Source organism: Xenopus laevis, chromosome 9_10L (assembly GCF_017654675.1).
Source record: "Xenopus laevis strain J_2021 chromosome 9_10L, Xenopus_laevis_v10.1, whole genome shotgun sequence".
Lineage (NCBI taxonomy): Eukaryota > Metazoa > Chordata > Amphibia > Anura > Pipidae > Xenopus > Xenopus laevis.
Window position 1 is genome coordinate 46,688,525 of NC_054387.1, and position 13,490 is coordinate 46,702,014.

Consider the following 13,490-nt stretch of genomic DNA (forward strand, 5'->3'; position numbering starts at 1 on the left):
TGCAATGGAGCATAACTGGAAAACAAGTAAAACTATTTTCTATTTTCCTACAGTCAGTTAGAGATTTTCTTGTAATGTTATTGTTTGCAAAATGCTTACTTTAAGGTGATCACACTCTTTAAAGGCAAAATAAGAGATTCAAGGCATACAGTAAGCTGTGCCTCTGTACCCTATTATTATACATTTTATCCCCTTTTCTAACACCACATCCCAGAGTATTGAAAGTTCCTGCTTCTGCCATGTATCCTGATCTTCTTTTAGAAACATGTAAAAAAAAAATCCTAAAATGTATCCTTATTTTAGTCCTGTTGATGTCCAGTTGGGCACAGCCTTATATAAAATGGGTGTGGTTGTAGAGGCGCATTGTTTCCCCTTTCTATTCTGTATGGAAGATATTAAATGGAATACATAAAACATTTTCAAATATAATATATTGTCATTATTGTTTTTCCTACTACTAGCCCCTTTTGATTCTGTGCTGCTTTAACTTGTATTATAAATGATTATTATTGTATGTTTTACGTGCATGTGAATTGTGAACTACCTGAACTCCCTTGCTATTGTCAGATCTGTCAGTGCAAGGTGCCTTGAAGTATGACCTTTTTCCTTTTCCAAACATGAGCACGGGATGTATGCCACATAATACGTATGGTTCTCTGTCATGCCCCGGGGCACGCCAGGGGAGGATAATCCCTAATGTATGCAGAGAAAGGAGGGGCAAACTAGCGGCAATTGCTTAGCAGGGAGCAAACGGGCAGCCTGATGAGGCAATTAATGTAATGGGAAGATTGTGATGAAAGTAAACAAGAAGTAGAAAGAAAAAATCAATCAAAGAAAGTTGCGGATATAAAGAGAAGAAACCACTTGGAGCAGTCAAGAGGGAGCCTGCTATATCCCAGGGGTGCCAGCACGGAGACATCACATATCACAGTTATAATGGCATCCGCAAATACAGGTAGGCAAAAATAAAGGGTGTAATATATCTCCAAGTCTATTCTTTCAAAGAACTGTTCTGTACACAAGATGCCTTCTCAGACTAGAGGTGTCTGATATACTGTGGATGACAGCCATTAGGTATTGGAGTTTGGCAACAGGTAGAAAGACATGCTTGTTTAGGATACTTGATATTTATGTATTAAGACAGAAAGCAGAGGTTTCTTTGTACAGTTTGGTTGATTTGTTACTGTCTGTGTTTGTCCCTTACAATAATCAAAAAAAGTGAGAAAAAAATGGAATACCGGACCCACCAGTGACCCGATATGATGGATTTATTTGGTCCTCTATGGACTTGGAACTACAGTTGCTCCGAGCAATGAGACCAGTGGGTTCAGTAACCCATCTGTGTGTCCCTCTTCATTCTATTTGCTCTGCTGACTTATAGATTCTGAATTACAGTAAAAGCCTCATGTTTCATTCTCTTATTGATCGAGGAGAAATATAGCATAGAAGATGGACATTTTAAGGGGTTGTTCACCTTTGAGTTAACGTTTAGTATGCCGTAGAGAGCGATATTCTGAGACAATTTGCAATTGGTCTTCATTTTTTATTATCTGTGGTTTTTGAGTTATTTAGCTTTTTATTCAGCAGCTCTCCAGTTTGCAATTTCAGCAATGTGTTTGCTAGGGTCCAAATTACCCTAGCAACCATGCGTTGATTTGAATAAGAAGCTGGAATATGAACAGGACCTGAATAGAAAGATGAGTAAAAACAAGCAGTGATAACAATAAATTTGTAGCCTTACAGAATGTTTGTCCTTAGACTGGGTCAGTGACCCCACCCCCACATGGATTTGTAATAAACAGAACATATCTATAAGCAAAAGTTACAGCTGAACCTTAATTTTGAACTGACAAAATTGATTTTTTTTTTGCTTTTATCCCTCAAAATTCATTTAACTTGCTTAAAACAAGCTTTAATTATATGTTATAGAATAGCAAATTCGAAACAACTTTTCAATTGGTCATCATTATTTATTTTTTATTGTATTTAAATGATCTGTCTTTTTCTGAGTGTTTCCAACTTACAAATGGGGGGCATTTGTAAAGATCCAAAATATGGCAATACCATTTTACATAGTGTACTGTTCAAACAAACAGTTCTTATTTTCCCTGTAGCAATAAGACGGTACCTTGCACTTGATAACTATGCTTCCATAAATCCATGTTGATGTCAAAGCAATTCTAATTTTTTTTTGTATGAAAATACCCTTGATCTAGGAAACCTAAGTCACGGCATTCCAGACAATACCTTCCATGCCTGTTCCCTTTTATTTTAAAGTAACAAGCATGAACAGGAAAATATTAACTGCATAAACAAGAAAAAGCTTTCTTAATCGTCACTTTTCTTGCCAATTAAAGCAGGATTAAAGATCTGAACAGTTTTATTTGTAAGACATTATGATATATTCTATACTCAAATTAATTACAATTGCTTCCCCGTGTCTACAGCAAGTTTCTCTAATATAAGGCTTGTAGGGAAGCACCCTAATTAATTTTGCTGTATGACGATTGCTTCATGTCCCTTCATTATTAAATAACTGAATATATATATATATATTTATATATGTATTGTATTGTGTTGGGTTCAATTCACATATAAATAAGTATGTACATTATTATAAGTTACAGTGTAAATTACAGGAATACTCAATCCAAAGAACACGGGTTTCTGTGTGCTAACAATTAGTTTCGCTGCTGCATAGTCAAATACTAATCCATGAGCAGAGAGCAATCCTCAGCAAGATATGTTTATTGAGAGAAGGTACTTTAAGCACAATGGGAAAGCAATCAGCACATCCATCAAGCAAAGTATGTATCCTGGGGTGAGGTGAAGTGTGCTAAGCCTGCAGACGGCAAGCCTGATGCAACTCACCTACCCAGAAGCAAGAAGGATTTGTAGGATCAAGTATTTATGCTGTTGAAAAACGTTTCTATTCAAGCTGCATGGAATTAGACATGGTCATTGTATAACATAGGCACAGAGAGTACTGGGTCTCTTTTGTGGGCAATGATGTAGGATAATGAAACAAACTATCCGCATTGTGGCCAGTGCAGACTGACAGGGTTACAAATGTTTTAGGTGGCCCTATAAGGCTCAAGGTGGTGTTTTATGATGGACAGAGGAGAAAGAAATTGTCTAGTCTCTAGATCAGGGGTCCCCAACCCGTGAACAACATTCAGATGTAGAAAGAGTTGGGGAGCGACGCAAGCATGATAAAAGTCTCCAGGGGTGCCAGATAAGGGCTGTGATTGGCTAGTACGTCCTATATGGACTGGCAGTCTAAACGAGGCTCTAACCTGGTTTTTATGCAGCTAAAGCTTGCCTCCAAGCCTGGAATTCAAAAATAAGCAGCTGTGTTTAGGCCACCGAGATAAACATCCAATGAGTCCCTAAACCCCATAGTCCCTAAAACAGTCCCTCTAATATCACTTAGGTTGCATGCAGGCTAATGCTTGTACAGCCAATCCATATCAGCTGCCTATAGTCACTTATGCAAGTTGGTCACTTACCCCTTCCATAGTTTGGTTACCAAAGCAAATGTCTCGACTGACATTTATTGGGTGGGTTGCCCCTTATTAGAACTATGCAATCAATCTTTGGTGACAGAAGATAGGTACAGAATAGGTTAATTTTAATAAAAGTGCATTTGTCCAGGGTCCACCAAGGTAGGAAGCCCATTATCAGGCTTTTATCTTTTATAACTTTTGCATGAAGCATCATCCAAACATCGCAGGCCTCTCATTATAATCACTTAGAAGAGCTTCAAAGCTTAGTGTTTTAACTTTCTGTTGGTACAAAGTTCCTAAGGAACCTCTCTAATTACAATCTGGTATCCTTAGCTGATGATTTTTTTTCTGCTTTTCCATATGGAGGTGGGCTGTAAGGTTCTGCTAGTTTGTTTTGCAGCAATGAGCATAAAATGAGGGGATCTCTTAGTTATCTTTACTGTATGCCAGTTATTACTGCCACAAATGTATTAGGGGGCTATGGGGCCTCACCAATAATATCTTTACCCAAAGGCCCACTGGTACCATAAAATAATAATTAAGTCATAATACTTATGCTTTTGGCACAAGTACCTCCGTCATCTCTCACCCATGTACATTATACAGATCCCCCCTTGCTCTTGGCAGCTAAAACCAATAAAGTGGTACCATCAGGTGCTTTGTGCACTTTAAGTTACATACTATATTGCCTGTTGTATAATAAATCCATTAATCATCAGGTTTGATTGCTAGGGTCCAAATTACCCAAGCAACCATGCATGATTTGAATAAGAGACTAGAATATGAATAGGAGAAGCCTGAATCGAAAGATGAGTAATAAAAAGTAGCAATAACAATAAATGTGTAGCCTTACAGAGCATTAGTTTTTTTAACTGGCGTCAGTGACCCCCATTTGAAAGCTGGAAAGGATCAGAAGAAGAAGGCAAATAATTCAAATACTATGAAAAAGAGAAAATGAAAGCCAATTTAAAATTTGCTTTAAATTAGCCACACTATAATATTCTAAAAGTTCATGTAAATGTGAACCAGCCCTTGTTAGTATCGTATTAGCAAAACTATATCTGTTCACAATTTAATCTGTGTAGGTTCCTTAAAGGGATACTGTCATGGGAAAAAAACATTTTTTCAAAATGAATCAGTTAATAGTGCTGCTCCAGCAGAATTATGCACTGAAATCCATTTCTCAAAAGAGCAAACAGATTTTTTTATATTCAATTTTGAAATCTGACATGGGGCTAGACATTTTGTCAATTTCCCAGCTGCCCCAAGTCATGTGACTTGTGCTCTGATAAACTTCAATCACTCTTTACTGCTGTACTGCAAGTTGGAGTGATATCACCCCCTCCCTTTTCCCCCCAGCAGCCAAACAAAAGAACAATGAGAAGGTAACCAGATAGCAGTTCCCTAACACAAGATAACAGCTGCCTGGTAGATCTAAGAACAACACTCAATAGTAAAATCCAGGTCCCACTGAGACACATTCAGTTACATTGAGAAGGAAAAACAGCAGCCTGCCAGAAAGCATTTCTCTCCTAAAGTGCAGGCACAAGTCACTTGACCAGGGGCAGCTGGGAAATTGACAAAATGTCTAGCCCCATGTCAGATTTCAAAATTGAATATAAAAAAATCTGTTTGCTCTTTTGAGAAATGGATTTCAGTGCAGAATTCTGCTTGAGCAGCACTATTAACTGGTGCGTTTTGAAAAAAACATGTTTTCTGATGACAGGATCCCTTTAAACATAGCTAAACATCTCAGTATTAAAGAGGGTGATTGATGCTAAAGAGGCCTGTTTTTATTCTCCAGCCTCAGTTGTCATGTTTCCCCTATGCCCTACAATAATCTTCAGATAGACACAGGGCCGGAACTAGGGGTAGGCAGAGTAGGCATGTGCCTAGGGCGCAAAGGTGGAGGGGTGCCAGGCACATACTTACTCCTACCCCTAGTCCGGTCTAGACTGCCCACTTGTTCCCATCTGTGCGATTAAGCGAGTACGCATGCGTTGATTTGCGCATGCGCAAAAGCGTCGTTTCGCATATGTGCAGAATCGTCTTTATGCGCAGGAGCGTCTTTTCGCGCATGCGCAGAAGCGCGCAACCAGCCGGCGCAGCAGCCGGGCAGGCTGCCTAGGGTGCCTGCCCGGCTTGGCCCGGCTCTGGATAGACAGCACTATCAAGTATAAATTTTAAAGCCTTCATTGTAGACAGTGCTTTTAAATCTGGGACAACAGTGATGCGAAAGGCAAAGACACACGCTCAGATTCGGGGAGATTTAGTTACCCAGCGACAAATCTCCTCTTCTTCGGGGGCGAATAATCTCCCCGAACTGCCTCCCACCGACTAGAATGTAAAACGCTGGCGGGATGGCAATCAGTGCGCTTCGTTTTCCAAAGTCGCCCAAAGTTGCCTCACGAGGAAACTTCGGGCAACTTCGGAAAACTAAGCGCTCCAAGTACCATCCTGCCGCCTATTTACATTGTAGCCGGTGTGAGGCAGTTCAGGGAGATTAGTCACCCCGAAGAAGAAGTTATTTATCTCCCTGAATCTTCACGTGTGCCCTTACCCTAAGACTTCTCCCCTACAAACCAAGTTGGCAGCTTATTGGCCTGTGTACGAGGCCAAATCAGCCAGATATCTATCAAGACAGGCTTAGATATTCCATTGGGCTTAGATATTCCATTGGGCAATGACTACTTTTTTTAGGTCTACCTAGTACCCTATTATGATCTGTCCATTTTTCTGGGAGACAAACAATTAGCTCATCCTGATTTGACCTGGTGTATTGGTGGCCAAAGCAGATAAAGATCGAACTTGTATATTGCCTGAAGTTAGGAGTCTATGGTGGAAATCAGAAACAGGTAATGAGGGTTGTCCTTGGTTTGGGCCTACTATTGAGGATCGTGTGTAATACCATAATGGTCACCTTTCAATATGAACCTTATTATGCTTCTATAGATAGCTGAGCATGTTGCATATAGACACTATGGCAGCAGAGTCTGACCATCCGGATACTGATATCCTGCTTCCTGATGTCAGTCACCTGGTCAAACTAAGCTAAGAACTTGAATGTCGCAAGTGAATTCACGCACATTGTTCCATCCCCATCCCTTAGTAAATACTTAATTTCCACTTGCATTCAAGCTATCAGGATTTTAGCATCATATGATGTTAGGTCACCAGTGAAATAATGTTGTGGAAATAAACACTTTGAGACCTTGGAAGGTTGTGCATTGTGGGGTATGTGTTGACGCTCAGATAATCAGTTTGGCTCGTAAAACTCCTGGGCACCAAACTTGATAATCCAAAATATTAAAATAGTCAACCAAAGTACTGATTCAGACTGCATGTAGACTCTCCTTTGGGTAGCACATTAGTTGAAAGTCCCTAAACCTGGCCATGTGTGAGTACCTTAAATTATATTTATTTATATTTTTTATGTGTTTTTATACACATTGCTTTCTCTTTTTATACCCATCTAGACACACAGGTCTCACATGCAGACTATTTTGTGGACCTTGAGGACCCAACGGTGAATTACGAGTACTCATGGCTTCACCGTCACTGTACGTCACGCACCATTCATCATCGACGGGCACAAAAAACAGGGCGACTGTTCTCAGGTCTCATTGCCTTGAATCTCATGTTTATGGGGGCGGCTCTGGTTAGCAGTGTGATACTGAGTAGTGGGGCCGTACCAGAAAGAGACGAACAAATCTTCCTCACTGTCTTCATGTTCTTCAGCTCAGTCTGGGCGCTCTACCACCTCCTGTATGTTCGGAAGAAGAAATATGCTGTAATTCTCCAGGACCACCATACCGGGGCGCTGTGGCTAAAAGGTCAGTTGCAAGAAGAAACCCTTCAATACAAAGGAAAATTGCATTGCAGCTGTTATGTGCTATTAACATGTCTGATACCCTGTCTATTTCTCTGCAGCCTCTCTTGGTCTTTTCGGGTTGTGCAGCGTTCTGCTGGCCATCTTTAAGATTGGCCACATCGTACTTCTGTTTCACTGCAAGTACCCGATGGATATCATCTTCTCCTTCATGGAGATACTGTTTGTCAGTGTCCAGGTAATAAGCAAGGATCTAGCAATCATTAACTTTTGCTGCTACCTGGGGAAACTAGGTCTGCATTGAACCTATATTATAACAAAAAGCCATAAGAATTAGACTTTTGCATTGAAACAATAGGGTTTTTTATAAAGCAAGTGAATAGTGCAAATCACTCCTCCATCATAATTGTGGGACCAGGCTAGTAGTAATTCCTAGGGTTCCCTAGCATCCATGTGCACAATTCATCAGAACAGTGTGAGTAGTGGCATGGGTGCTTGGAACATGTATGGGTGTAAGTTTGTGAATTCAAAATTTTGCATTTATTGTAGGGTTTTTTGCACATGGGAGTGATGTGTAATGTTCCATAAAGTAGAGTAAAGTGTCATACCTCTGTTTCCAATACTACCATAAAGCAAGACAAGACTGCTGTTTCTTTACCAAATAAGAAGGAGAGCCTTCTGCTAAAAATGAAAATGATTCTTTCCTTATCACATTGCTTAGCAGTTTTTGTGTGCCCATTGGAAGATAATTTTATCTTTGTGGTATTTGCTCTGCGTTTTGATGGCTTTGCAACTGGGCGCTTATCACTCGTAAGCAAACGAACCACTGCTGATTGCACATTGCTGCTGGACAAACAAGATATTCTTTAAATGTTAATTTGTGGTACTATATGATTACTTTAAGCTTTAATACTAGTTATCATTAGACAAATACTATTTAACCCAGACATCATAGGCATCATTTTGTGATCCCGCATATTCCTCGCAGTCAGTTGCTTGTAATACCCTGTTCATTAAGGCCAAAGCCACACAGGGCTAAAACTTGCAAGCTGACAATCAGTTCCTTACCTGTCCTGCACCCAGAACCATTGCTTCGGCCTCAGCGCAGGCACTTATGGCAGATTTTGGCACTGAAACGTGAGAGCTTGCTTTACAGTGCCGAAATCCACCAGATGTGCCTGCACCTGAGCTGACACAATTTGGTTCCAGGCACAGTCCAGGTAAGGGGTTGATTGACGGCTTGCGTTTATTAGTAGGCTGAGTTTCAGCCCCGTGTGGCTTTGGCCTTAAATCATTAGCTACAGCCGGCTCCGGTATTAAAAATGACATTGCTGGTAAATTTGGCTCGCCCCGTAATCCTTCCCTTCCCCTTTCTGTTGCTGAACAACCCTTCTTTCGACAGGCCCACATATTTTCCTGCCCATTTTCCCTCACATTTTTCCAGCCCAATCCACGTTTCTTCTGTCCAACCCACCTGTTTCCTACCCCATAAGTCATAAGCCCACCCTGAGTGATGCCATGGCCTGCCGCTGAGTGACATCACGGCCTGCCCCCGACCCAAAGGCTGGTAACAGGCAAATAAAAAGGTGGCAACTTTAGTTTCAGCACTGTGTGGTATTAGCTTTAGGGTTGCCACCTGCAAACCTAAAGCTAATGATGTTAACCAGAGTTAGCACAAGTGCATCTGATTTGCAAGTACAAGCACAATTTGGTTAATTTTGATGCACTTGCTGCATTTGTGTCAGACATAACATCCCCTGACGTGCAATGGCACTGGAATTCTGGGGAAAAGACATAAAAAGTGCGCTCAATATTGCCCTTTGCATTGCACTTGTGGTCATACTCATTTATTTACTTGATGCATATGACATGCTACTTAGTGTGTGCAAAGAGTAAATGTCCTGCCCTAGTGGAGCTTACAATCTAATTCTACTAACACTGGCGCACACAGATACTAGTAACCTAGTCAATTTCAACAATTCTACCAGAGCCCAGTAGGAAACCCTTGCAAGCAAATAGCACACATACATGGTGCCTTGGTCAGAATCACACCCTAGACCCACCTCAGGGCCCAGAATCCATAATCCTATCACTGGTACTTTCCCCCTGAAACTTTATTTGCAGTGGGAGTACAGTGCTGTAAACAGACATTGGTGAGCTGTGAGCACCTCAGATGGCATGCCATGTCAAGGAGCCTAGAAAATAACATTTAAATTATACTCTTTATACCCTCCCTTCAGTCTGACTCCAGAACAGGAAGAGAGGCAAGTGGGATGAGATACTAACATCTGGGAGTAAAGGCAGCGAGACTGATGGGAAGCAGTGTTGTATCACAAATTGGTAAATATAATGTTCTGTCTCATCCACAGACCATTCTCCTGTGGGTTTGCTGCAAGGACTGCATTCAGGTGCATCACAGTATTACCAGGTAAGGTTGGAGTTGCATAAGTAGTCAGAAGAGATTGGGGGCATTGGAAAATAAGGAGGAGAATAAAGACTGGTAACACTTTCTACTTTGCTTCCTTACGGCTTATCACTTTTATCATTCTAGGTATGGCATCATGTTGACATTGTCCACAAATATGCTGCTGTGGCTTGCAGCTGTAATTGACGACTCCCTGGAACGAGATCTGGAAAGTCTACAGTCAAACGCCACACACGGTAGGACATTCCTCTTCATACCCAAAAGCTCTCTTTCAACCATGCCCCTCACAGTACTAGGCTTGTACACTTCTGGAAAAGGAATGGTGGACCAGTGCTGATGCACTCCAAAAGCTTGGTGGATCTTTCTTAAAAAAATCTGTAAAGTAAAAGGTGCCTTTCTCAGGATTGTTGAAATTCGAAGAACTTTAATTCGATGTTTCATCAGCATCGGATCTTGAATGATGAACCAGTCGTTCAGTCCCTCCGAATTCTGCAAATATTTTGTTGGGAGGAGATTATGTTGAGTCAAATTGATGAAGTAAGTTGTAGTGTGTTTACGCAAACCCAAATCTGATGCAGTATCTGCTCTTTGTTTCTCAGCTATAAAGATCACAGAAGTCACAGAAGAACAAGCACAGTGTCCATGCCCAACCTACTCCCTATGCTGGACCTTTAAGAAGGGATTTGTAACTATGTACCCCTTCAATCTCGAGTATAGCCTGATTTGTGCATCAATGCTCTTTGTCATGTGGAAGAATGTTGGAAGGAAAGAAGAGCCACATGCTAAACCTCCACGGCCTAGGTTCCGTCTCCGTGGAGTAGTGTATGGCCCTTTATTGGGAGGTGCTGCTCTTCTGGTTGGGATCAGCATTTTTGTCCAGTATCAGGTCCAGGCATCTGCTGGGTTGGTGCCTTCTCTATCATTCCAAATTTACTATGGGTACAATCTGATTATTTTGCCAGCCATGATAATCTGTAGTGTGGTGGGTATTCTTGTCTACAGTTTCAGAGAAAAGGACAAGAGGGATCATGATGGAAAAGAAGGAAAGACAGGCAATAGGAAATGTAGGAAGTATGAAGTAAATGTTCATGGAAAAGAACACTTCCAAAATCATAGTGCAATGGTTGAGGAAAACAGGAAAGAGGAGAGCCTACACATGGAGGAACCGGTAGTGTCTGACCAGCACTGGCATGAACTGGATCACATGGGATGGCAAAACCATAAAAATGACAGCATCCAAGTGCATTATCAAGATACAGAATACAACTCAGGGCAACAGAAAAATAATCAATGTAACCAGGAGCAAAATGGAAACAGTGACTATAACCGAGTAGAAATTTACCATATAGAGCAGGGTCTGAGGCAGGTGAAGAAGACAGACAATGGCCTTCAAAAGAAAAATACATCAGAACATGCTCAGACAGTATTAGAATGGGCAGAACACTGTACAGAAGAAGAAGTAAAACACAATGACAGGCATATGGCGGCACACACAGGTCATAGATTTGTCCAGAGGTGGGCAGCACAAAGGCACAGCTTAACAGGAGACATCTCAAATCTGCAGAAAACCCACCATGGGAGCACTTCAAAGAATTATGCCCATAGCTTGGATGTTACCCTGCTGCTGGCATCAGCAGTGGGTCAGTTTTGCATCTCTTATTTCTCTATAATAGCCATAGCGGTGACCAATCCATGGGACATGCTGAATGCTCTCAGCTTATCACAGTCACTGTTCCTGGTCATCCAGTGTTTGTCTCAGACAATGTTCATCATTGAAGGAATGCAGGACAGACAAGAAGAAGAAAAACAGAGCCCACATCAACAACCTCAAAATCCCTCTCGTCGCATGTCCCTGCTAGAGATCCGCAGGGTGTCCCTTGCCTACCTGCAGGATACTGGGCGTCTGAGTGTAAGCCGCAGGGTGGTGAAGGAGACTGCAATGTTCCTGATTCTCTGTAATATAATGGTGAGTCTGCTTGCATTGCCTGCTCTTAGTTATCTGCATCAGATGTAGTTGCAAAATAATTTCTGTTTACGTTATGGCAACTAAAACCAAAATATTAGCCAGGGCATTTAGCTAGGAAGCTTATAGAATATACAAAGTTAGAGCTGCAGTCAGCTTAAGGAGTCAACCAGCAAGTAGCTTTTAGTGTTCTCTAGTCCAAATTAGTGTCTCTTGTGACTGCCTTGTTAGTGATGTCCATGCAGCATTGTAATACTATATGCTTCCATCTTGTTTCTACAGTGCTGGATCATGGGAGCCTTTGGAGCACATCCTCTGTATATGAATGGCTTGGAGCGGCATTTTTATGGATCCACAATATGGTTGGCCATCCTTAATATCGGACTGCCATTGTCTGTCTTTTACAGAATGCATAGTGTGGGAAGCTTAATTGAAGTTTATATCAATGCATGAGACTACATGACTTTCTTAGCCTCCATCCTCCGAAATACTGCTGGTGCTGGATTTGTAAATATGAATATTATGATTGTGAATAAATGATTTATTTTTTTTGTTCAATTTGTTCCTGAATTCATCAAAATCAAAAAGTGCAAAAGGTTTTATGGGGGATATCAGGTTCATCACTCGAATCCCAAACTAATTGTAGACACCTACTAACTAGCAGATCTGTTCTGGGAATCAGGGGGTTCTGCTAGCAGAGAGAGTTGGACAGGTACAGGAACTGTTATCCAGAATGCACAGGACCTGGGTTTTTTGATACATTAAGTCTACAAAAAAATCATTTAAACATTAAGGGGCCGATTCACTAACTTCGAGTGAAGGATTCGAAGTAAAAAAAATTCGAATTTCGAAGTGTTTTTTGGGCTACTTCGACCATCGAATGGGCTACTACGACCTTCGACTACGACTTCGAATCGAACTATTCGAACTAAAAATCGTTCGACTATTCGACCATTCGATAGTCGAAGTACTGTCTCTTTAAGAAAAAACTTCGACCCCCTAGTTCGCCATCTAAAAGCTACCAAACTCAATGTTAGCCTATGGAGAAGGTCCACATAGGCTTTCCTAAGTTTTTTTTATTCGAAGGATATTCCTTCGATCGTTGGATTTAAATCCTTCGATTCGAAAGATTTTATCATTCGATCGAAGGAATAATCCTTCAATCGTTCGATCACACTATTTGCGCTAAAATCCTTCGACTTTGATATTCAAAGTCGAAGGATTAATTCCCAGTCGAATATCGAGGGTTAATTAACCCTCGATATTCGACCCTTTGTGAATCGGCCCTTAAATAAACTCAATCTGATGTTTTAGCTCCAATAAGGATTAATTATATCTCAGCGTACAAGGCACTGTTTTTATTATTACAGAGAAAAATGAAATAATTGTTAAAAATTGGAATTATTTGATTTAAATTGAGTCAATTTTAGATGACCTTCCTGTAATGCAGAGCTTTCTGGATAACAGGCTTTTTGGTAGTCAATCCCATACCTGTACGATAAATTTCTGCAGTGCTCAGGATATATAAGGATGAGTGGTGACAATAAAGGGCAAGAGAAATAGTGCAAGAGAGTATTGTTTGGTATTCCATAAGCATCAACAACAGAGAGAAAAATATATCTGAAATGAAGTTCAATCTCAAGCACTGAAAGGCTGAAGATGCAGGTGACAGTGACCCCAGCTGGAGTCACAAAGTGATCCCTGCAGCAACACTGCCTTCCTACAGTAATTATTGGCATGTAGTGGGCTGAACTTGGAGCCAATAAT

At 41.0% G+C, this 13,490-nt stretch overlaps 1 protein-coding gene across 1 annotated transcript; it reads left to right on the forward strand.

The window, feature by feature from the left end:
- The first annotated feature begins 759 nt into the window (after positions 1–759).
- LOC108701108 (proton channel OTOP3) lies at positions 760–12,281 on the forward strand. The gene is made up of 7 exons (XM_018235318.2): positions 760–955; positions 6,983–7,339; positions 7,437–7,573; positions 9,705–9,763; positions 9,887–9,996; positions 10,360–11,726; positions 12,006–12,281. The coding sequence occupies exons 1-7, from the start codon at positions 937–939 to the stop codon at positions 12,174–12,176; spliced, it is 2,220 nt and encodes a 739-aa protein (XP_018090807.2). The 5' UTR covers positions 760–936; the 3' UTR covers positions 12,177–12,281.
- The last annotated feature ends 1,209 nt before the right edge of the window (positions 12,282–13,490 follow it).